This window comes from Argopecten irradians, chromosome 2, assembly GCF_041381155.1.
Source record: "Argopecten irradians isolate NY chromosome 2, Ai_NY, whole genome shotgun sequence".
NCBI lineage: Eukaryota > Metazoa > Mollusca > Bivalvia > Pectinida > Pectinidae > Argopecten > Argopecten irradians.
This window is the reverse complement of record NC_091135.1, coordinates 43,332,923-43,357,357: the sequence shown is the minus strand read 5'-3', so window position 1 is coordinate 43,357,357 and position 24,435 is coordinate 43,332,923. Positions and strand designations below refer to the sequence as shown.

The 24,435-nt window shown below is 33.6% G+C and overlaps 1 protein-coding gene across 2 annotated transcripts; it reads right to left on the bottom strand.

Moving 5' to 3' along the window:
* Positions 1-1,358: 1,358 nt before the first annotated feature.
* LOC138315594 (terminal nucleotidyltransferase 4B-like) lies at positions 1,359-24,041 on the bottom strand. Of its 2 annotated transcripts, XM_069256732.1 has the most exons (11): positions 23,561-24,041; positions 21,848-21,971; positions 21,515-21,561; positions 21,215-21,335; positions 19,370-19,465; positions 17,863-18,003; positions 16,471-16,684; positions 15,942-16,065; positions 15,299-15,556; positions 13,943-14,078; positions 1,359-11,624 (listed from the first exon to the last, which is right to left on the bottom strand). In XM_069256732.1, exons 1-11 carry the CDS (start codon positions 23,923-23,925, stop codon positions 11,025-11,027), a joined length of 2,226 nt encoding a protein of 741 aa, XP_069112833.1. In that variant the 5' UTR covers positions 23,926-24,041; the 3' UTR covers positions 1,359-11,024. The 2 variants fall into 2 exon arrangements, with proteins under 2 accessions (XP_069112833.1, XP_069112834.1); XM_069256733.1 differs by lacking the exon at positions 13,943-14,078.
* Between the last annotated feature and the right edge of the window lie 394 nt (positions 24,042-24,435).

Below are 24,435 nucleotides of genomic sequence, written 5' to 3'. Positions count from 1 at the left end.
TTTTATTGACAATGTCTATGTTTCCCCAGTCATCGATATTTTAAGGAGGCACAAACTTGATTTTTTTTACTTTTTACTTTTTACTCTTTTTTTTTATTTTACAAAATCTTGTTGAGAAGAAAGAAGTTTTTTATAATCTTAGACAGGACAACCTGGTAAAGATTCCAAGGGTAAACACCTCCACTTATGGTAAGAGATCTTTTCGTTTCGCTGCTTCTCAGGTGTGGAACAGTCTGCCAAATGAATGTCGGCTAGCTGAAAACTACAATTCGTTTCGCAGACTGCTTCACACCTTGGATACACAGATCTGCTCCTGTACCATCTGTACACACCATATAGGATGAGTTGTTCCCCTTTGGAATCTACCTGCTTGTAATTATAACATACAACCTGTGATATTTCAAACCTTTTCAAAGATCATTACTTTTATAAGTCTTATTTTAGCTTATTTGTTTTCTACCTATGACTTCAATATCTATTTTTAATTCACACTATGGTAGTGTATATCCTGTAAATTTTTACACTTTGCTATATTAGCATTTATGTACATTACACTTCAGTGTCTTAACCTTTTTTGTGTAACATTTGTGTGATATACAAGTGTAATTATTAAGTTATTACCTTTAAATTAAATTTTCTTATTTCTGCTAAACTGTGATAGCTGTTTCCAACTAAATATCATGTATCTATAGCATGCTTATTATAGTTAAATTGTTGCCTGTCTATATATATTTTTACCTGTTTATACTGTGATATTTTTACATATGTTTGTCACAAGAATAGCACTACAGTGCTAATGTTATTATGTTCCCCATGTATGCGACTCTAAATAAAACTTCTTGACTCTTGATACATGTTGTCCTGGTAGACTAGATACATAGCGAACTACCAGCTGTCATCTGTCCATATAGCCGTCGGTGTCATATTATGATGGATAATACAGGTATGGCCAATGCCTTCAATATTATAACTGCTGCGTATTAAGCTTGATTTGATCTCTGCCATTTTTTTTTTATTTTTTTTTTTATTTTGTATTTTTCATGGTTGTCTAATTTCTGAGCTTTGTATTGATATCCCATAATTATTATTAAATATTTGTTTGTATTCATTTAGGGTTTGAAATAATTTCGAGAAAATACCATATCCATCGAGTGACATGATCAGTATAAACTCAAGGCTTGGTTATTATTAAATAACTATTTATTTTTTGTATTCATTTGAAGTTTGAGCAAATTTTTGACCTTTCATCAGTACAGAGCAACTCCTTAACGTGGCTCATACAAATTACAGGTCATACAGTATCAGGAGGGAATGACGGAACAACTGAAACGAATAAAATAAAAGATCAAACACCAATCTTGTTTTTATTATAAAAAGAGATTTTATTTGTATAATTTCAAACTATTTTTATACCTCCCTACAAACTGTCTGAAACCGAACGCATCTTCCATCTACTTTTGTTTAAGTCGGCGAAGATCGCAGCTTACTGTAACTTAAAAGATTCTAAAGAATAGCATAGTCTTAATTAAATATATTCAAATTTCATCTTACAGATCTTGGTAGAGTGATCAACTACAAAATGAAATAATGATAATCAGTAAATTCAACTTAAATGGCCATGCCAAATGTAAAATTTTGTAATGTCAATAATTTGTCAAAAATGTGATAAAAATTATATCATAATTTAATTGTGATTATATCATGTATAGAAAATGACCAATATGCTTCATAATTTAGAAAACACATGAAATTTGTGAAATTGTCACCAATGCTGAGTAGTTAAGCTCTCCAACTAGACAACTTTGAAAGATATAAAATCTGGCTTTGTATTTGGTTAAGTAGGTAGATTATCCTGTCAACCGTTTCACTGGTGCAGAATTCGTCATGGCTTGACATATACCTAAATAAGCAAAATACAACAACAGAATATCTGGACTTTTTTTTAAAACTCTTACATAACACAAAGCAATATGATATAAATATCAAATATTATTCCACTTAGTTACCTTCTAAGGGAAATAATAATATTTTGACATTTTAATTTCAGTGTAAGGTATATAATTGAGCGAAATGGTTGGCTTAGCCAGTCCAGCACCCTGAATGACATTGAAATTTACTGGCAAGGTTAAAATGAATTACAACTAAAAACAAAAACCAAAATACTGGCTTGAGGCACACCAACGAACACTTTACATTTTAAAATTGTATTAAAAACGACTAAAACATAATAAGAGATGGCCACAGCCTCAAACCAAGATCATTTTCAACCCCACAACATCAGTTTATTGTTAATTATGTCTACAAAATTACAGATTGATGAAGCTGATTTATCACATTCTTAAGCACATAATATAATATTTTGATTTGTTTTTAGGGGAAAATTTTATTTTAAAAAATTCCAAATATTTTCTGTTATTTTGAAAACATGGCATCTGGTCCAACATTGCACCATTCTTCTAGATTATAATATCCATAAGGATTCATTGCTTGAGCTCATGTGTGGGGTGTGGATTGAATTTTGATGTGGGCCATTAAAAGATTACAGTCAAGTATATAGAGAAAGGAATGACAGAGAAGAAAAATGATAGAAAGAAAAAGATTATGGAAAGATAGGAAAGAAGAAACATGTTGAGGTTAGACAAATAAAATTTGAATAAAGAATTTTTTTCAGGGCTAACATTAGTAGTAGGAGTTGTATAGGCATTTCAATGAAAAAATATTTGTTCTCTTCCTTACAAAACAAACTGCTAAACAATTATATACACCTCACAATATACATAATAAATAGTTCTCAATGGAAGCATTCAATAACTCTATGAAAGATGATCACCGACTTATACAAAACGAACCACTCACATTCACTAGTGCAAGCCTACCATCTAAAACGAACCACTCACATTCACTAGTGCAAGTCTACCATCTACAAATACACCAATCATTAAAAGTTATTTCAGCCAATCAGATACCACATTATAAGCTCGTCCATGAAACAAATCACATTCATCCTTTCATGCTCTACAACCAATCAAAAGTGTTCTTTCAAATTCCATCTTCCGAATAATCACAACTGCCCATTTGTGTCTTATTTAATGAAATTAACATAACATTTATAATGCATATTCCGTACTGATATTTGGCATGAATGGTACTTCCACATCTATAACCAGACCCATTATTACAAATAAAACATGTAGAATGTTTTCTGTTAAATTAAATTTGATTTTCAGGATATACGTCACTCGGGATAAAATGTTCTATTGTACTTTACCAGGGCAGTCTGAAATCAGACCTAAAACCGGATTAAACTTACCACAGCTAAACTCAGATAGTAAAGAAGATAAAATGTGATGTGGATTTTAAAATGTTATAATCTGTTCATTGTAGAAAACTAAATCTCACACACGTATAGCATCATCCACACCAAACATAATGACTAACAGTAATGGACAGTATAATGAAAACATACAGCACAAGTATCATAGTATATCAATGGCAACAATTATCAACATTTAGAACAATGTCAATATATATATATAATGTGGATATCAAACTTTCTTCAAAATTGAACATTCAACCAATAGCTAATGTTATTTTGCAAGGCAAATTTTAATTCCATTTTGAAATTAACACTTGAGTATGAGACCACCGAAAACACTAGTACTCGTTTTGTGTCAGACAACCTAGGTTGACAAGAATGCATAATAAAGTGAAGACAATGTTAATTTTTACTCATTAATTTATATTTAGCCACATTTTTATGTGCGATCACAACTTCTGCATAGAGATAAGAGACAGCAGTTACAGTCCCTATACTATTTGGTACGGTAGTGCCTATCACAACTAACATAGAATTGTGTGTAGGCTTCTGACACTACATCAGATTAGCTTTTGTGCAGTTAATATACCAACAAGTTAAGGACATCTTCAAATAATTTTTGATATTTTTTGTCAATATACCGGTAGTAGAATTTTTTTTTTCTTTATCCAACACAATCACTATCCATTTTCCACTAAACATTCACATAATTTTGTGTGTCATAAGGCTAATGTATAAACAATTACCAATATAATTTATTTTATTTCTTAAGCAGCGAAACTAATGTATCGTACAAAGACAATCTAGTCTGCGTCCAACATATATTGTATAAAATTGTTTTATAAACAATCATTAACCCTTTCTTACATCTGATAATTATCATTGATTACTTTAATACCAAAAAATCAGTTTCAATACTATCTAAATTTCACGTCTGCCATTACATGACAACCACCAGGACACAAACAAAATTAAGTAGAAGCCTTTTACTATTACAAATGGCGAGGAAAGTTCAGGTCACAACCGAGTACAAGGTCATGGAAATCAGAACATCGAGGCACAATCAGGGATAACAATATATAATGAGCAAATACGGGATTTCTAGAGATTCCCTTCCTACGCCATCAAAACAGCAATGATCCTCACAATGACTCCCACATCTGAAAACCACATTTTTTATCCTGTAAATGTTAGTTCAAAGCTCACTACTGTGATTAGTAGGCAAAGCTATTATTGTTTTTACTTTTACTAGATGTTATCACTCTTGTACACTACTATTTTTTGATAATTTTTGTCTATTCTGCAGAAATGTTTTTTATTTCTCAAATTCATACACTAAGATTTAGTAAATTTTGGTATCTTCTCAGATTTACATGCTCAATTCAATTTTCAACCATTCTTACTCTAAACATATTCTATTGCATATTTCAAACCTAATTTTACCATTAACATGCACAACATATTTAATTAAAGCTTACATATTTGAAGAGCACCTAGTTTATTTCATAGCACTTAAAACAATGATCAACTGTAGCTAAAAATTGCTCCGAAAATTATTGGTTTGAAAAGTAAATACTCTTTCAATATTCAAACCAAGATGATTTTTTCCCCATGACAACCGTACGTTCTATATGCAGGTTCCCTGAGTAACATGTTAACTCAAAACAGAAGCAAAGCAACGTGATGGATTGATCACGTTTTTGTGACCTGGTAAATCTGGTATATAGAGCAAGAAAACAACACTGTTACACAAGATTTATGGCACATTAAACTTGTATTACAGCACTAATATTAAAACTTCTGACCAGAGGTGTCCTCTCTCTTCAGCACCAATTAATATTTACTGTTGGATTTGGGAACTGAAATTCATATGAAATTATTCTGAGTTTTTCATTACCCACTGTCTTGACTTTTTATATTTTCTTTACCTTATGAATCTTTTTTTTTTTTTTTTTTTTTTGCTTTTATTCATCCTATTCTGAAAATAATATTTCTTGTGCATTATACGCAAATGAGCATGAACAATCAAATAAATAGTTATACTGAATATACCCCGTTAGAACAATGTAAAAAAAAAAAATTGGAAAAAATGCATCTTTAAGACAAACTGACCAGATATTACTTCACATTTTCCAACACATTTATATTTCAAAATACAGGTCAATGACGGAATGTGATTTACCCATGTGATGCCACAATACTAACACAACATATCTCACATAGCAATTCTGTCTGAAACTGAAAAATTGTACACTTGAAAATTAGCTACATAATAAATGAAACCATCCGGTGATAAAATTTACATTATGACACTTATCCTTTAAAAAGAAAAGAAATTTGCAGTAATATTTGATTTGCAATAGAACATCTCATCTGCCTGCAGCTATAGCTACTAACAGTTCACGCTACTAACAGTTCTTATCACGCACATCATAAGGCTGAATTACAAAGACATACAGTAATTGATAACATGAACACAATAAATGGGGACATGATGTAACAATTCATCACAAAGTATTAACAAAAGTTTTAAAACAAAACAGAAGGCAACAACAATATTATGTATCATCAATAAAATTGTATCACAAAAACTGTCAACTTCCTTGATCAGCAAACAAATGTCAAAACCTAACCATGTTCTATAACCAATTATATAAAATTACCTATAGGCTATATTGCAAAATATAACCTCTTAAGTTTTCAATTTACAAACTTCTGGCTTTGGATATTTATTGAACACAACACATACCGGTAGGCATTGTCAGTATATACTGAATGTACCATCTCAAGTACTGTTTTAATTTTTAATTACGGTAAACCTCCGGTTAATTCGAACCGCCGGATAGTTCGAACACACAATTTTTTCCAGAAAAACGGTAATTTTTTAGCTAGTGATAGTTCGAACACTGACTTTTTATAATCAATCCTATTTCGGATAGTTCGAACACGTCAAATTATGAACGTAAAAGTAAGATTTTTGTCGGCAAATCGGCGCAATGAGGTCCCTAAAAATGGCGATATATTTTGAATATTGCAACAGTTTTGATGTTTGGAATAAAGATTGTATAAATGATCATTATAATGACCATACGACAGATAAGTAATAAACATTTTACGCCATAAATATAAATTATTTATGCCGATATATCGTACACAAAGCAGCAAGGCCAAATGTTTAATCTTAGGCTCCGACAATGTATATTTAAATTCGCTGTACCTTATGGAAACACGTGGAAGAAATTGCCAATGTTTGTTTAGTCCAATCTAGATACAGATATCAGTTTAAGTCGATGTTAAAATATGTATTCAATCTATCTTTAATCAGCCAATCAAGGTGTTAAATTACCTGTAAACATGTGCCTCACGCTGGCTTGGACAGGCCAGTTACGAGGTGTCACAGCGAGCATCAAAAGCCAGCTGCTGGGTCACAGCAAGCGAGTGTGATTACATATTCGGCTCCAGCCAAAAACAATCCACGTGTTGGGTAATTGAACAATAGATACGTAGCTTTTCATCAGGTTAAAACTAGTAACGTAATTTTAGAAGCAGACAATATGCAATCGGGTTTTGGACAATCTGACAGTCACAGTACTGGTGCGATTGTGACCTAATGTAAACAAATATTTTCAACAGCAGTTTCGTAAATGCAACCGGATTTTCTTTAACTAAAAAAGTTAATAAATAAATCCGGTCCGGATTTTCTTTAACTAAAAAAGTTAATAAATAAATTTACGTTTGTTACGAAATATAACAAAGATCTAACTAGATTTTCTGTGGTTTAAATAAAGTTTCTATCTCAGTTAAAGTGAATAGTCGGGCAAAGAAAACCAGTCTAAATGCGGTCTTTGGCCTCCCTAAAGTCATTGCATACCATAATGATAGTAAAATTCTGCTTACTGTGTCCAGTTTTGACCATTGAAGTTATGGGGAAGCCCCGTGTAAATTTAGCACAGTTCTAAATATAAATTCGCCTAACTCTTTGAAAACGAGGCTGCGTGGAAATGTCCTTAAAAAGTAAACTGCACTGATGGCCGGCCGGGAAGACATATTAGGATTCCCATAATATATTTTAAGTTCTTCGCATACAGAGCGATTTTGATGGGAGATTTTATTTTTCTATTTCATAAGAAATTATACTGGATATATTAACACCATTTTTACAGACTTTAGCCTTTGTTTGTCCGACTATTCGCTTTAACGGACGTCGATGTAAATTATAGGCCGCGATCGTGAACGGCCATAAGCATGCGGCTTCTGCTACGCAGTTAATTATAAATTCACCAATTAAATACTCATGTTAACGAGAAAATGATTGAATATAATATAATATCTTCAGGAAACTAAATACTTTCCCTATAGATTTTCTGCCTTATTGCTTATGCCAGGTACATCTGTACTCAAAACTGGTTTTTACCGATTTCAACTCGGATAGTTCGAACTCACGATTTTTTCCTGAAGCTTAATTTCAGATAATTCGAAGTGGTCCATCAATATTTATTTAATTTTGTTCGAACTAACCGAAGGTTTACCGTATTCCTCCCAACAAATTTAACTTTTTTTCACAATTTTACCTTGGGCTTTGAATCAAAACACCGGCCCAAATCAACATTTAATATCTTATTGTTACATACATTTCTTGGCACCAAATAATACTAGGCTGGTAAATTGTGAACAATGACGAACTGAGACAATACATTTCTGGCATATATAGACAAAATCCCAACAGGTACCAAATTAATCATGACCTAAGTACAAGGATGACATATCATGTTAGTTTTTATGAACATAAATAAGAGATACACTTCTCACCTTTCTTTAAATCTTGCCCTATATTAACAAGACTTTCCAACAAGTGTTACATATTTAGATGATGGAAAGGTCTACACATTAAACAATAGATAAAACAATTTTTTTTGATATAAATAATGTTGGCCAATTGAAAATGCATAATCACAAATCTTACTCACTTGTTTATTTTTCAAACCTATGTGACTAAATGTGATTCGTTGAAATAATAAATGCTTGCAAATAAACACATTAAGATTGATGTTTTCACCTGCATTATCTATAGAAATGAAGCAGAAAACAGCAGATAACTTACTGAGTACAAACACATCGTAATATCAATTATCTGCATATTAATGCCTCACAGGTGATATTTATCTAAATCAAATTGCACAATCATATTATTCTGGCTGGAGATCATACATAAATATAATATACATGAAGTCATTCAACACATGGAGACATTATAACATTGTGTTTGCAAGCATTGAGATCATTATTTCAAAAACTCGATGCAAAAAGGAGTTTAGATCTGAATCAAAGGCTGTACAAATTTCTGTCTTGATTTCTTTATTTCTCACGACATTAATTCTCTCATTGACAAATCAAAATAGTTTCCTCCCCATATTATTTACAGGAAAATCTATCTGACTTAGAACAAAAATTTTCTCCACAGAAACATTTTGATAGACATAGCCAGGCATTTATATGCATACATTCAATTAAACTTCAATATATTTTCAGATTTACAAAAACTTTTTTTAAATATTTTTTGTAAAATTTTTTTGGGTGAATCTTTTAATATTTTTTTTGTATAGAAGTTAGGGTTTAAACAGGTCTTCTAATTATTATACATTAAAACATCTCATATTGCCTGAAAATATAACATTATGATAAAATCCAAGAATGCTTTGCCAATCATTTTCATTAAACTATATTTACACTTATTCAGAATGAATGCAAAACTTGGATATAATATACACATGTAGCTCATACCTTTGAGTTCCGTTATCCTAATCTTCTAAAATTTCAAGATTCAAATTTTAAAAAAAAAAGAAGAAATAAAATGGTTTAAAACTTAGGATATTTAGTTTGGCTGATTTTGATATTCAAATTGATTTCCAGCAGCTTTGTGTTGTATTTTAAAGTGAACAGTCGGGCAAGGATGGCTAAGTCGGTAAAAATGATGTGAACGTATCTAGTATAATTTCTTATGGAATAGAAAAATGAAATTTCTCGTCAAAATCTGCCTGCGTACGTAGAAATTAATTTAAAGTATAGGAATCCTAAAACGTCCTCCCGGCTGACTATGTCCGTGGTTACATTTCCACGCAGCCTCGCTTTCAATGCTTTCAACTTTTCTTTATTTTAATGGTCAGAACTGGGAAACGTAAGCAGAACTTGACCGTCGTATTAATATGTGAGAGCTTTTGGAAGGCCAATTAACGCATTTAGACTGGTTTTCTTTGCCCGACTATTCACTTTAATGATATTCCACTTTTTTATATTTGCAGATTGACATTAGAATAGACTCCACTTGCATCTTAATGCTTCAATAATATCCCCAAGTCAGAGCTACAAAACAGAACCAATTTTCAAAATAAACATGATCATTGTTTCTGTCTAAATTTGTGAAAAAAACTATAGCTATTCTCTGTGGGCAAATGAATAAAACAATTGTCCATTGTATAGATATCAAATAATGAGCTCCAAATTTCCTTATGAGCTTAGTGCAGTAGAAAACCATACATCACTTAAAATATTGCAGGGTATACAGAAAATGTTGAGACTGCTTCCACGTGATAAAAATATGACCTCTCTACAAAATAAAAGTATATACGTCACATCCGTCTTGGCATATCTACTTTATAAACACACCATTACAGATTCAGTGCGACGTGTGCGGACCTCCAGAACCTGATTCATCAGCACTGCCGTTCAACAGTCTTGATATAATAACTTTCCCTACTAATGCAATGACTATGGAGTATGAAGTCTTTATATATGCTGCCGTTAACAGTTAGAATTACCTATGAATACAGGATATGCATAAATAAATCTCTCAAATTGCTGATCATGTTTCAATTAATTTTTTGATGTTTGTGGTTATTTTAATCTGTGACAACAGCACAGAGCCATTTTAACAATAAAACATTGCACCATAGGCGAAATTTTCTCGTCTCTAAGACAAAACACTCACTATTCTACACAATCTTATCGACACATGGATTTCACTTGGTAATCAATGAGAGGTCTTTCTATAAAAATTGTTTGTTGAACAGAAATGAGTGACAGCTTGGCTCTCATATGCTCTCCATTGAGTAGTGGCAGATTACCTTCCAAACTCACATGGTGATGACGAAAATTAGGATCCAAAATCCATGGTAGTCATGTGGACCATTATCTGCATCCAAGCTCACAGCTTACTCGTCAATATCGTCAGATGTGGATCACACATCTACGATGTGATGGCCAAACATGGATCCAATAACCAAATTCAAGGCAGTCTTGATGTACAACAAATACGTCACTGGCCTCAACACTGGCACTTTAGTAAAGAAGTTAGTTTAGGGTTGTAGATTGTTTGGGACAATGCAGACAACCAGGCCTGGGAAATAAACTCACAAACACACAGGATTGAGAGAAAAATGTTGGTTGATTATGTACAGATATCACAATGTCTGTCGCAGATATCACATGGTTCTGTGAAATATACCAGGAAGATTTAGTTTGTGAAATTTCAATGAATTCCTCAGTGAATTTCTCCCTTTTACCTCCTGTATACACATTTAGTTTTTTTCTCACACACACTTAGCATCAATCATCCAAATGTAGATATATGATTATAATACATACTAGCACATTTTCACACATTCATGTCATTCCAATGGCCTCCATGCACTCACTCTTGCGAAGGCCAGTGTTACCTGGCACTGTTGGCATTACTTTGGTTGAAATCTCTACGGCTGTTATTGCCTTTGTTGTTGTAATTGTTACTAGGGCCACCTGAATGAAATGTGTGTGACCCGTGACCTTGTCCTATACTGCCGCCACCGACACTGTTTTTGCGGCGCTTGCCTTGAGATCGGATGTACACCTTGCTGCCCTGGTGTCCCCCGGAGGGATAGCGGTTTCCTTTACCCCCAGGGCCGCCACCCTGGGGACCAGACTGACTAGAATGTCCTGTGTGACCCCCTGTGTTGTTTTGGGGTACATGTTTTGGTACGGCCTCCACCACCGAGTGTTCATGACTGGGCACCGCAGCTGGTGTATTATTGGGCGTGCCCCGTGGAGTAAAGGAACTGTTGCTTGAGCGTGTGGACGACACACTGCTATTGCTGGCGTCCCGTGACTTGCTGGGACTGCCATGCTGCTTGTTGTAGTCTCGACTTCGCACAAACTCACGGGTGGGGACAACGGCTGTGCGAGGACTGGACTTGGTGATGGTAGTGGTAACGTTAGTGGACTGGACTGTGGAGTTCTGGACAGATTCTGGTTGGTGCTGAGGATCGGGCTCGGAGTCCTGCAAATGTACAAATTCTCAGTCAGAAAGCAGGGTTCCTCATGATCAGAAAACAATACAGAATTTACTGAGGAGAAGGAGTTGAAAAGATTTTTTCTCTTTCAAAATTTTCTGAATTTCCTTCAAATTGACAAGTAGAAAAGATTTTTTCTCTTTCAAAATTTTCTGAATTTCCTTCAAATTGACAAGTATGGTTTTCATTTATTTTTCTTAATAAGCTATAAGTGGGCCTTAACAGTTAGTCACCCAAATTCTGATACAGCATACAGTCAAAACTGCTTGAATGAACAACCACAATTATGCAGCCACAAGAAGGCAATTAAGCAATTCAAATTATATGCTTTTAAAGGTGTTTCCCCATGGCCAGCAATTCAAGGTTCAAACTTACTTTGTAAACCCCCAAGCAATAATTTGCTTGTACATTTAAAAGTTACAAGCATTTAGAGCAAAAAAATCCCCATCCCAACAAACAAAAACAAATTTAGCAGATTTTATGTGTTGCTGTACTGCCTGCTAGCTTCTTCACCCTTGTACTGCCAGTACAGTACCAAGTTATAAATTGAAATTAAAAACTGATTACTCAGTAGCTATACAGAACAGTGTATTTCAATTCAATTCCTTTTCCTGTAAATGTTAATGATGATAAAAATGACTTATGATTTTTGATTTATATCAAGGACAATAAGGATAATTACAAGGATGTTTGTGTCGCCAGCATAGTCATTTAAAACATCACCAAAAATGGTTACTTACAGTTGAAAATATTTTTAATAACTAAGTGAAGTTATCAAGTCCTGTAACTCTTGCAATATTGACATATTTTGACCAGTATCAAAAAAAGTATCTGACCACTCGCCGTCTTCACCTTCGGTAGCATTGGACCTATTGGATTTATTTTGAGTTGCCAATCTTGTGAAGAAACTAGTTGTTTTAGGCATTGCTACCATTATTATGTGATGGGAAGCAACATATATACAAGCCTAGTCTGCTCTGTTACAATCAGCATTTGACCTGGACATTGTGCACATGACTCGAGGCGGATTCTATATATGTTAGCCAAACATAAACCACAACTGAATCAAAACAGGAAATTCTTTCAAACTAAAACAGGAAATTCCCTTCAAACTTTCAAAGAGAAATAGAGAAATGGGTGAGTGCTGCACAATATTTCAGCCTAGATTTTTCTAGTTTGGGAGATTTATCAAAGACGCAAATATGTGCGTACGTCCTTGATTCATATTTCAAACACTTAAGTGTCAAATATTAACGCATTTTGCGTATTAGCTTGTGTTATTTCATTGAACCTTGCAATTGCCATCTATTCATCACACTTATGTTTCAGAATAAATAAAGTTTGGAACAATTAAAGAATTATAAAACTAAAACGTATAGCGATACATGTACACGCCTTTCACATCCTTTTCTATCCATGTTATACAGATTAAAGAAGGTAGCATGATACTAAATCATTCATATACATATCAGCAACAAACATAACATGGCAATTGATGTAGAATAAATGATGTTTACTTAGCAATCAAATCTAAAACAATGCTGTATCTAATTGTACAATTTTGACCTTGCCCATATCACTATATAAACAGGCACCAAATCCATGGTGATTTTCTTCCCCCCCCCCCCCCCAAGTTTTTTTTTACAGATTTTATTATTGTATAATCAACTTTCACCATGCAGGTTTGCTGTAAATATGATCACCAAAAAAATCTTCTAAAAGCAATAATGCTAGAAGCAACAGCTATTAACAATAAAACACTTCAAAAGATATAGCACATAGCAAGAAATTAAAAGCTAGGACTTACAATGCTGACTATGAAATGAAATGATCAAAGCATTTAGTTTCTATTTTATGAAATAGCATTTACCGACTACACAAGAATCTGTATCAAGTTGTGCTTTAAATCTTTTGTTGGTTTGCTATGATATTTGCCATCATTATGAGAAATGTAAGGCAAGTAATATATCTATGTATGTGAATTACAGTTTCAACATTCCATTTTCAAATATCATTTTAGATGACAAAGTTATCTTGTGGTTATAAAAGTTTTAAATAGCATAAGCCCCTTTAAAAGGACCATAACTGCATATTAAAAATCAATTTTGAAAGATTGATTTTCTTAAATACTATTTATTTAGCATGGGAAATGGGGCTTAAGAATTAGATTCCAAATCAAGAGCGTGTGAACATGTACAAGAAAATATTGTGTATTGTTTTAAGTGTTGTCTTGTTATCGGAGCGAAAAATGTTATGAGTGACAACATGCTTGAGATCCTAGCCTAGGGGTGGTTAGTGTACTCACTGTGTCACTGGTAAGACTGGAACTACAACTGTTGTTAGGGGAGGAGGTAGAAGAGGACTGGTAGGGCGAGCTAGAGTCCGACTGCTCAATAGATTCCATAGGACCTTCAGAGATCTTCACACTACCAGAGCCTTGTCTGTAAAACAAACAGGTAGCTGAATTTTACTCCTCATTAGACAGGTCACTATTAGTAGGTTTAGTTGACCAGGTAGACGACAGGCGTCAGTTAACAGCCTAGTAGACTACTGGTAGTTGTTAGTAGATATCACTTTGCCTAGAGACATTTTCCCCTTCATATCATATTATCTAACTACATTTATTGGCATCAGTAGATATTGTGTTCATTTTACTAGCCTTGATGTCACTATTTTGGAAGTAATTTTTCTCTGACTACATTTTCAAAAGAATTTGTTATATTGTTAGTGTTGTACTTTTCAAAGTAAGAACAACATATGAACAGCACACTGGGACGGACCATGTTTCCTGTTTCCTGCTTCACTGCACAAATCTATTTAAGGGTATTTATAACAGATTTTATAATGGGGGCTTATTAAACAACTTAACTTTTTTCTTTACATAAAAGAAGAATTCATACCTGTCAATTTATCTTTATAAGCATTTTATATGAGTAAATGAACTTTTAGTTAGTCAGCAATGTTTAAAACAATAAGAAATAAGCAAAATATTTCTACAGCTTAAACATCTGCTAGCTCTATAAAATGTAAACAATTCAAACCAATGAACTTTTAATGATAAGAAATTGATTTGCATTTACATGAGAAAAAGTCTTTACCATCATAAAACAACAGACTAGCAGGATGTAATATCACTTTCTCTAATACAGTTACAGCGCCAGACTGCATTAATCAAACATAACTTTTTAAGCATCAAAACATCTTTACAAAAAATAGTCAACAACCATGATTTGAAATTTCAATAAAAATAAACTGTTTACAGGTAAAATGTCCTATACAAGTAAAACTTCAAACACTCTGATGTTTTGTGATGGTATCAAAACAGGTCACAGCGTTCACTTGAAACTAAAGAAAACCTCAAAATCTTGCATAAATGTAAACAAATGGGAATTAATACAGTCTAAAATTAAGTGATAAAAGGGAAATATTTTTTGAATATGAACAAAATTTAAAAGTGAATTATAGGTCACTTGACAAATAAACGATTGTTTCAAATAACACCAACTCTGAATTAGGATATGTAATAATTACTTCATCACATAGATTAAATTCCTCATTTCAAAACACCAAGAGTCCTACTAATTTTTGTTTATGTCAAGGGATATCATTTTTCTCTCTAAATTACAGATTTCTATTAAATTAATACTCCACTCGCACTTACCTATTTTTCACATCTACAGACTCTGTTGTGTGCTTTGGGCTGCTGTTGGCCACGCTAGCATAGCTGCGGGTTGTGTTGTTGTTGTTTGTGTTGATGACATTATTGCTGTTGTTGTTTCTTGTGTCTGCGTTACATGTATGGTTGTCTGTACTTGGCTCCACCATAGGATTATTGGGGATAAAGATGGGGAAGGTGTCCTTGATCCACTTTCTGTAGTCTACAACTTCATCTGTGACTCTTACAATCCTACCCAATATACTACAACATAAAAATAGGTTCAGTAACATTGAGCTATTATATATCAACTTGTCATACAAAGGGAGAGAACTTGATACTCCTACTTATCTTCTTCCAAGACTTCCACAGCTTTCTTTATAAACAGAATGTCTTTTATTTATAACATTTTTGTTCAATTGAACTTTATTGTATAGTTTCACAGCAAAACACTGCCAATACACCCACAGTTTTTGTAACAATGATAGCTCTGAAATGCTCCATTTTCAAAATACATTTGGTAATTCAAGGCAATTTGTCATGCACATGACAGCTTCAATGGTTAAGAATTAATTAAAACATTATCTACCTTTTGCATGCTTGATTCTCAGTTATGGGTCCTAAGTTTTGAAGCCTATCTGAATATTACCTGTGATTTGGTCCAAGAATGTGGCTATTTTGAGGCATCACTGTGTAGGTCATGACTAGGTAGGCATACTCAAATGACTGCTTGACTTTCATAGCACCATACGAACTACGACCAATGTCGTTACCTGAAATATGTTAACACAGTATCACAATATCAAATATGTAGGCTTTACTTTTGGAACTGGAGACCATCTTTTCTTTTTACCTTCTTCAACTATTTAAATGTTATATATATTAAAATCAAAGTTAATTTATATATTATTCTCTATCATAGTATTGTAAAATACACATTTGCATACACAATCAAAGGTGCACTAATTTTCATACTTAAGTTTTGAATAAATTACACTTTTTTGATTTCAGCCAAATTCAGTATCATGATATAATAGATATAAATCACTTCATATCTTGTTAAGACTAATAACAACAATTTAACAAATCATAGATATAAAATTATTAGGCTTTGGTTATCATTTCAGGATATAAAATATATGAAATATAACCATCCTTACCAATGAAGATAAACTTACCCTCTGTGAGGGGATCCTCTATACAAAGAAGGGATGGCCTATAGCCGCTATCCATACTTTTCTGTATCTCCTCTTTCCTGATGTAGGCTCCACCCTTCTTGATGCGTATCCCAGTGTTGATATAGTTAAAGTTCCTTCCATAAAGCTCAAAGAATTCTATCAGCAACACTCCCAGGTTTGCTTCTGGACTTGTGGCATCATAGCGTGGATGAAGCTTTAGAACATGTATTGTATATAATTACAAGCAAATACAATAAGTAGTTCTAATGAGTTGCTCTATGTTTGCCTAAAGATTTAAAGCATTTTCTTTTTCTTACTCACTGAGCTTTTCAATATAGAAACTTAATGTAAATTATGCATACTAGAGAAAGCAAAAATAAGCTCTCAAGCATTACATTTGACTTAAGAGAAGAAAAGCAACAAATTAGTAAACAAGGTTATATCTGTTTACATTAATAGATTTGCCTGGAGAAGTCTACAGACAAATGTGGTTACAGGATGTACCTTGGAACAAGAGGCCCAGAGTGCCTGTATCGCTCACCTGGTTTGTAATGCCAAGTAATGTTGTGAATACTGGTTCATTGTTTCTTTTCTGAAGGAATTTGAATATTTACCTCTAATTCCCCTATTGGGCCCCACCCCTCCTGCCCCCGGGGGGTGAGAGCCAAAATTTATACAAGTTCTGTTCCCCTTTTCCCAAGGATGTTTGTGGCCAAATTTGGTTACAATCTATGTAGAACTCTATGACTAGTAGCGATTTAAAGGATTTACCTCTATTTCCCCTATTGGGCCCCGCCCCTCCTGCCCCTGAAGGATCAGAGCCAAAATTTATACAAGTTCTGTTCCCCTTCCCCCAAGGATGTTTGTGGCCAAATTTGGTTACAATCCATGTAGAACTCTAGGACAAGTAGCGATTTATAGGATTTACCGCTATATCCCCTATTGGACAACACCCCTCCTGCCCCCGTGGGGGTCGGAGCCAAAATTTATAAAAGTTCCGTTCCCCCTCCCCCAAGGATGTTTGTGGCCAAATTTGGTTACAATCCATGCAGAAATCTAGGACAAGTAGCGATTTATAGGATTTACCTCTATTTCCCCTATTGGGCCCAGCCCCTCCTGCCCCCTGAGATCAGAGCCAAAATTTATACAAGTTCTGTTCCCCTTCCCCTAAGGATGTTTGTGGCCAAATTTGGTTACAATCCATGCTGAACTCTATGACTAGTAGCGATTTAAAGGAAATGTTGACGGACGGACGACGGACGCCGCGCCATGACATAAGCTCACCAGCCCTTTGGGCCAGGTGAGCTAAAAACTGTAATTAAAATATTGTGACCTTAATTAGGCTTACCTGAAGACATTGATGAAGCTTAAGGTGTTCAACATTGCACTTACCTGGAGAAAGCTGACAGTTAGGTAGATGAGGCTGTATGAACTGATGCCACCAGTGAAAACCTCGTTGAGGTCCCGTTGTAGAAGGAACTGTTTCAATACTAACACCAGATACTTAAGGTTTGGAAACTGCTCCATAAATTTCTGAAATAGAAGTTTATAGTGAGAATAATTATCTTGGCTTAACTTCATGCTTCACCATCAAAGCCAAGTCAAATATGGATGGAGACATATCTATTTGTAGAAGAACAGGGAAATTACACATTTTCCTGTCGAGTACCATGCCCAGGAATCAAACCCGGGTCTCAAGCGTGGAAATCTACAAACAGAGCCAAAGAAGCATGCTCCGTCAGCTGAGCGACAAAGACCGTATTTAACACTATGTACAAACCACACCAACCCGCTCCTTTTACATATGAGCTGGTCCGTTTTCTGAGGGGGGTGGGGCTGCACCCCTGTTGGGCCCGTCTGTAGCCAGTGGACCTGCCGTTTCACTCCAGGTCCCAAATATCAAGGCCACTTAAATTGAATCACTGAAGGGCCAGTATAATTTCTTTTGGGCAGGCCCTTTGGTCCAGCTAAAATGCATTCTTATTTCAATCCCTGTTTAGGTATATGAAGTTTGTGTTGAGTTGGGCTGAACCTCATTTGAAAGAGTTTTCTCTTCAAGTATGAATAAATTAGACCTTAATTTATCCTTCTGTGGCTTTCATGAAAGCTTAATTTTTTGTGACACATTCTCAATTTCAAGCTCAAAGTGGATTTCAAAACAATCAACCCTTCAAACCATATATATTACTATGGCAACTAATTGTTTGGATCTGACCTATAAACAGCTTACCTAAAGAGGATTAGGCACCTGAGGCCAAGACCAAATATAGTATGTTACATTGACTGAATAGATCATAGTCTGTTGGCTTAGTATATTGATCGTTTTGATAATCAAAAGTAAATACAATATGTGTGCTTTATCTATAAATGGTATTGTAATGTATGGTTGAGTTGGATGTTTATTATAGGAAAGTTTATTTAATTCATACATATCTTTCAGCTGTGTTATTGAACTAGAGTTGTAATGTTCTGTCATACATATATATAATTATTACATAACTAGGAACATCTTTTTACAATTTCCTTGTTAAAGATGCTCCACCGCCGACAGAGCATAAATGATATTCATCATTTGAACAATAATTGGTATTTAATCGTATATATATATGCCTTATTAACACAAAAAATAACATAAACTAATATATTTCGCCTTTGGTGCATGCGCAAACATAACATCATTCTATATAAGATATAGTGCCACGGTATTTTTTCGGGATCCAATTAATTATTTTTCATATTTTTAACTTTAAGTAAAACTAGAAGCTCAAACTTTTCAATGGTGGTGATGGTGTAAACAAAGTAACTTTTGTAACTGAAGAAAAATACTAAATCGTCTGCTCCTGTTTTTGATAGTGAAAAAATACTATTTGTCAGCGATGGAGCATCTTTAAAACTTTACCTTGATGAGTGCAGCACTTTCCACAGAGTTCTTTGTATTAAAACTGATATCCACTTTGATGTCTGTCTGCAGGTCTGTGAGCTTTACAATAGGGACCTGAAAATTACATATATACACAGTTTAATAAGACAATTGGTGTTTCTCTATTTGTAAAACATTTCCCTTTAAAATATACTTGATGACAATATCAGGGGTGTAAAAATCCACTTGCCTGATGCCTGGGCAACCAGTTTTTGAGTTCGGGCAAGTAGAAAAAGTTTGTTCACTTGCACTGGGCATGTGACAGCTGAGTAAATTTCTTGACATAATTTTTCTGGTGCACTAAGTTTCGTGCTATATTAGACTTATAACTAAATATCTGTCTGAGGAAACAAACCTGCTAAAATATTTCAAAAAAAAAAAAATAATAATTTAGGATTAGAAACAATTTTTATTTCACAAAAATAAACAAAAAATCGAAATGGGCATAACTGGGTCGCTAGGTGAACCTTCAGTTCAGAGGCGTTTTTGAGACATTCAAGCTGATAAAAACAATAATTAACTGCTTTTTTAAGTTATATAGAAATGCTTTTTAGTTAACTCACATTATTAGTTGTCTAAACCATTATTTTTAGCCATAAGAAGTTTTTCTCGGTAAAAACGATCTCTGTTCAAGGTAGGAAGTTGTACTTGAGTACTAATAATGGAGCCAGAATCCAGTTTCCAGATTTCAGGAATTTAAAAAAAAAAATGATAGAAAAACAAAACAGAAAGTTGGAAATGCAAATAATGCTGCAAATTTATTGCTTTATTAATTATTATTCTTCTAATAATAGACGGAAAATATCTAATCGAATTAGAAATGTTTATTTTATAATTATGAAGTTTTTATTTTTTATTTTCTAGTTCCACTAGTACAGTACTGTGATAAGAAAAAATGGTATTTTTTGGGGGTGGCAAGTAGAATTTAATTTCAGGCAAGTGAATAATTGGGCTCTACTTGCCCGGGGCAAGTGACTTTGAAAAAATTCTTACACCCCTGAATATAAGTGTTACATTTTTTCTAGTCTTAATCAAATCCAGAAATAATACAAAAAAAAAGAAAATAGTAACTGGGGAAGGTATATTGGAGAGTGTTTTTTAATACATATGTACATGTACATTGTGTAATTCAGTCAATTAAAAATCAAATCCAACATGTGTGCAGTGTTCTCACTTAAGGATTTTTTCCTGTTGGTCCTAAGGACCTACTGACCCTAAACGTTACTGGTCTTTAAAAAGTTACAATTCATTCTTGTAGTTTATAAATATTATTACTTTACTACCAAATTACATATGCATATCCAGATTAGTATCATGCGCTCTCAACAAAGTTTTTTAATCAGAATATTACCAAAAATTGTTTTAAATACAGTTTGATCCTTAAACTTTCTACAATTCTAATGGTATTTTCTTGTCTTGCATTTCTTCTATCTGGACCAAAAATTGACGGTCAAAGGACCAGCTGCATGGGAAAAATTGTCTGTCCAACTATAAAATTTCTGGTCACGAGCAGACGGACAGGTGTTAATTTTGAACGCTGCATGTGTGATTATATCATCATCTAACATCAAATTGTTTATTTGCAGCAAATTGCAGCAGCAGGAAACATTAAAACAGTCGTATTTAACACAACTTATCATGTATTTTTTCTAATCTCAAAATTGAAACTGAAACAGCTCAAAATCTCCCTTTGCGAATAATCATTTGGAAAAAATCTCCATATTTTAAGCATGACAACCTTGACAAAGTGTTAAGCAGTTGATGGAATCTGAATATCAATTAAGGGCTATCTATTGCTATCTGTGAAACCTGTCTGATACTTACGGAAGCTTTGTCCAACACCTTGATGGAGGCATGGTCAGTATAGCCCTTGTCAAGGAGAGCCTTCTGCAGCATGAACAAAGGAGGAGATTTCCACTTCCCAAACACAACCAGATCTATATCACTATAGTAACAGAAGAAAGAACCTTCATATGAAATTGGCACAAAGCAAGATCACAAGAAGAAACACTTCGATTTGATAACTTTTTCTCTCTTCATAATCTTAACTGTTTTAGTAAACCTTGAAATTGAAATGAATTATTCATATAACAGGAACAATGTATAGGTGTCATAAAAACATACCTTGTAGGTAGGTATAAGCCTGTTTTGAAGCTGCCAAAAATTTCAACCTGCAAAGTTAAATGAAATATTTCAAATATATTACTTCTTTTAAACACTCCTCCTCTCCTCAACCATTCATGCGATCTTGTATATATATATTAGTTTAAATAGCTAGCTAGGTTATTGGTAGAAGAAAATATAAATGTATTCATAAATAATATTGGGGAAATAAACAAATAAAGTCATATTTTATCTTTATAGATTAGTGATAAAGAATGTAAGAACAAATATTGTTATATGAAATGAATGATATCATACATCAGCACTATAAATAGGTACATAAATATCACATACCGAAGCATCTTTCCACAAGTCTTTGACCACCGACCGTATCCTTTGTACAACCTCTGACCTCATGTTGGCTTCTTCACGGGTCGGAGACATGTACATGAAGAAATCTTTGATCTCTTCATGCAAACTGAAAAAAAGAGAAGATAGCAAAGTTATTAATCAAATAGTTCTGTTTCCATATATCTGTGATGTCAATCTGATTAAAATACATATCCTTTAACATTTTCAATCTGTTCCATAATAGCTTGGATCTGACAAAATTCCATCTAGGGGTCAAAGTCTAGATCTGATGATCTTTCTACACTACTCCAACAATGTTAAATGGTTAACACAATGAGACACGTTTTAACATTGTGTTGTGTGACCTCTAACAAGCACGGCCATTGATTCCTGTTGCTGGGCCACAGCTGATGAAAATGGTATAAAATGTATCAAAAGTCACATTTTATGTTGTCACCTATCTTCTTGGATTTATATATATCATTAATATATATATATGTGCAAAACTTTTCCAACAAATTTGTCCAAGAAGCTGTGATTATATAAATTAATGCATTTCTTAAAACATTCATTGTATTTTCACTTGTATACCCATTTTTAATTTGAATAAGAATATTGAGGTTTTATGAAAATAAGGAGTTATTTAAATGTGTACATAAAACAAGCGGATTGAAGTTGTTAGTAAGCCTAATTTTCATGCGTTTCGTTAAATTTAAATTTTGTGTTTTGTATTAACCAAAGCAGTCATAATGTTTAATTCATAATATTTAATAACTATTTGCAGGAATGGATTAATATATAATCAACAAGTAAGTCAATTAGTAATCGTTTACATATATTGCCATTGTCTTTGATATGTACCCAGCGACAAATAATCGGTTTTGAGGAAATAATTAGATTCAATTTAAAAGGTAAATAGAAATGTAACCCCTAGAGTGATGTTTATATTTTTTTAAAGAAATTAAATATTTTTTTTTAAATAAAATATTAATTAATTTAAATAAAATAATCTGTATTGTTCTGCAAGGATCTGTTTTTTAATCAGATATCTATTTTAGAGTATCTTGCCTTTTCGAATGGTTCTTAAACTATTTTTTTCTCACAATGAAAGTTATCTAACCTTGTCAAATAATACTTTGTTGTATGTAATGTAAAGTAAAACTGAAACCATCATTTAACTTTTTCCCAAGAAATGTATTGCACAACACACACATTCAATTTTCTGTAATAAATATATTGTCATACTTTTTGGTTACTTTAGTTTTCTCAACCATTTATGGAAAATTTAAAATAGAACTAAAAGCATGTCATTGAGAGATCCATCTGTACACTGTATGTGTGTGTCTGGACGAGGTAGCCAAGGAGAAAATGGGGTCAAAGATTCTGACGGAAAATTTGTCTTTATATATTTTAGAGTAATATGGTAATTGGTTGATATGTAAAATATTGCGTTTGTTATTTATTTTTGGGTGCTGTTTCGCACACAATACAGCATGTACTAATTGTCGCCCTCATAAAATTTTAACCTTTACGCATTTAACCTTTTTGATTCCCCCATGGGCGCCTCATTATTTTAAAGTTCTTGCACAACACATGTGCATCCATGTTCTGTCGATTACAAAACCAATGACCATTAAAAGGAATACAGACATACGACAAAATATACAATATATAATCATATATCAAATTACAACATCGTTAATAATCTTTACGAACCCAATGACGTCTGGTTGATATTTCTTCTTTTTGGGCTTCCAAGGGGTGAGGCCGCCATCTTCCTTTAATAAATGCTTGTACGACGAGTGGTTCAAACCGTATGTACTGGCACGATTGTCTCTCTTTCGTTTGAAACTGTTTTCCTGATTATGGATGCTATTTTGGCGATTTGTTGGAGCAGACTTCTGATCAAAATTGTTTGTTATATCCAGAGAAATAAACTCGGCAGGCTTATGATCCAAGTTAGGGTTAGAGTTATTGAGAGACATGTTATCGACGCCTATCTGAGCTTCAATTATCCTTGTCCACACATCATGGGCCACACCTAACTGTTCCGGCGGATACCAAGCAATTCTTGGATCCATATAGTCAATTTGAAGGAACTATTCAACTCATTCGTTCGTGCCGTTAATTTGTCAGGAAAACTTACTTTACTGAAGCGGCTGTCACTTCTTTCGAATTTGCAGAGGATGGCTGCCACTGCGCATGTCCAACAAAGGTATGTGTATCTATCAGAATCGCACAAATTTATTTACGGAATGTTTTTGGCGTAAAGCTATGATATTTTTAATATATAAAGCATAATATGTACACTTTTCTTCCTCTTTCTTTTCAATATTATTCCAGTTGTGTACAAAATAGACTGGTATGCCTAAATACAAACATTCTTCGATATTAGTAATAAAAGTGCTTTTCGAAATAAACGTTTACAGTCCTATAACTGAAGCACACTTCACGGGGGAAGCATGTAGCCGGATCCCTTTTGACAGGTCTTTAAATTGAGGCCCGCATAGGGATCGTCATCGTTATGTTAGTCTATATATAGTCGACAACAACCTTTCTAGTAATAGTTCCGAGACATAACATAAAAATAA

Excerpts from the sequence above, each read along its gene's own strand:
- LOC138315594 (XM_069256732.1), bottom strand. The coding sequence starts at position 23,925 with ATGGATCCAAGAATTGCTTGGTATCCGCCGGAACAGTTAGGTGTGGCC. Across the intron at positions 21,336-21,514 it reads GGCTTATACCTACCTACAAG|TGATATAGATCTGGTTGTGT; the intron begins GTATGTTTTTAT and ends CTGTTACTATAG. Across the intron at positions 18,004-19,369 it reads AAAGTGCTGCACTCATCAAG|AAATTTATGGAGCAGTTTCC; the intron begins GTAAAGTTTTAA and ends CTTCTATTTCAG.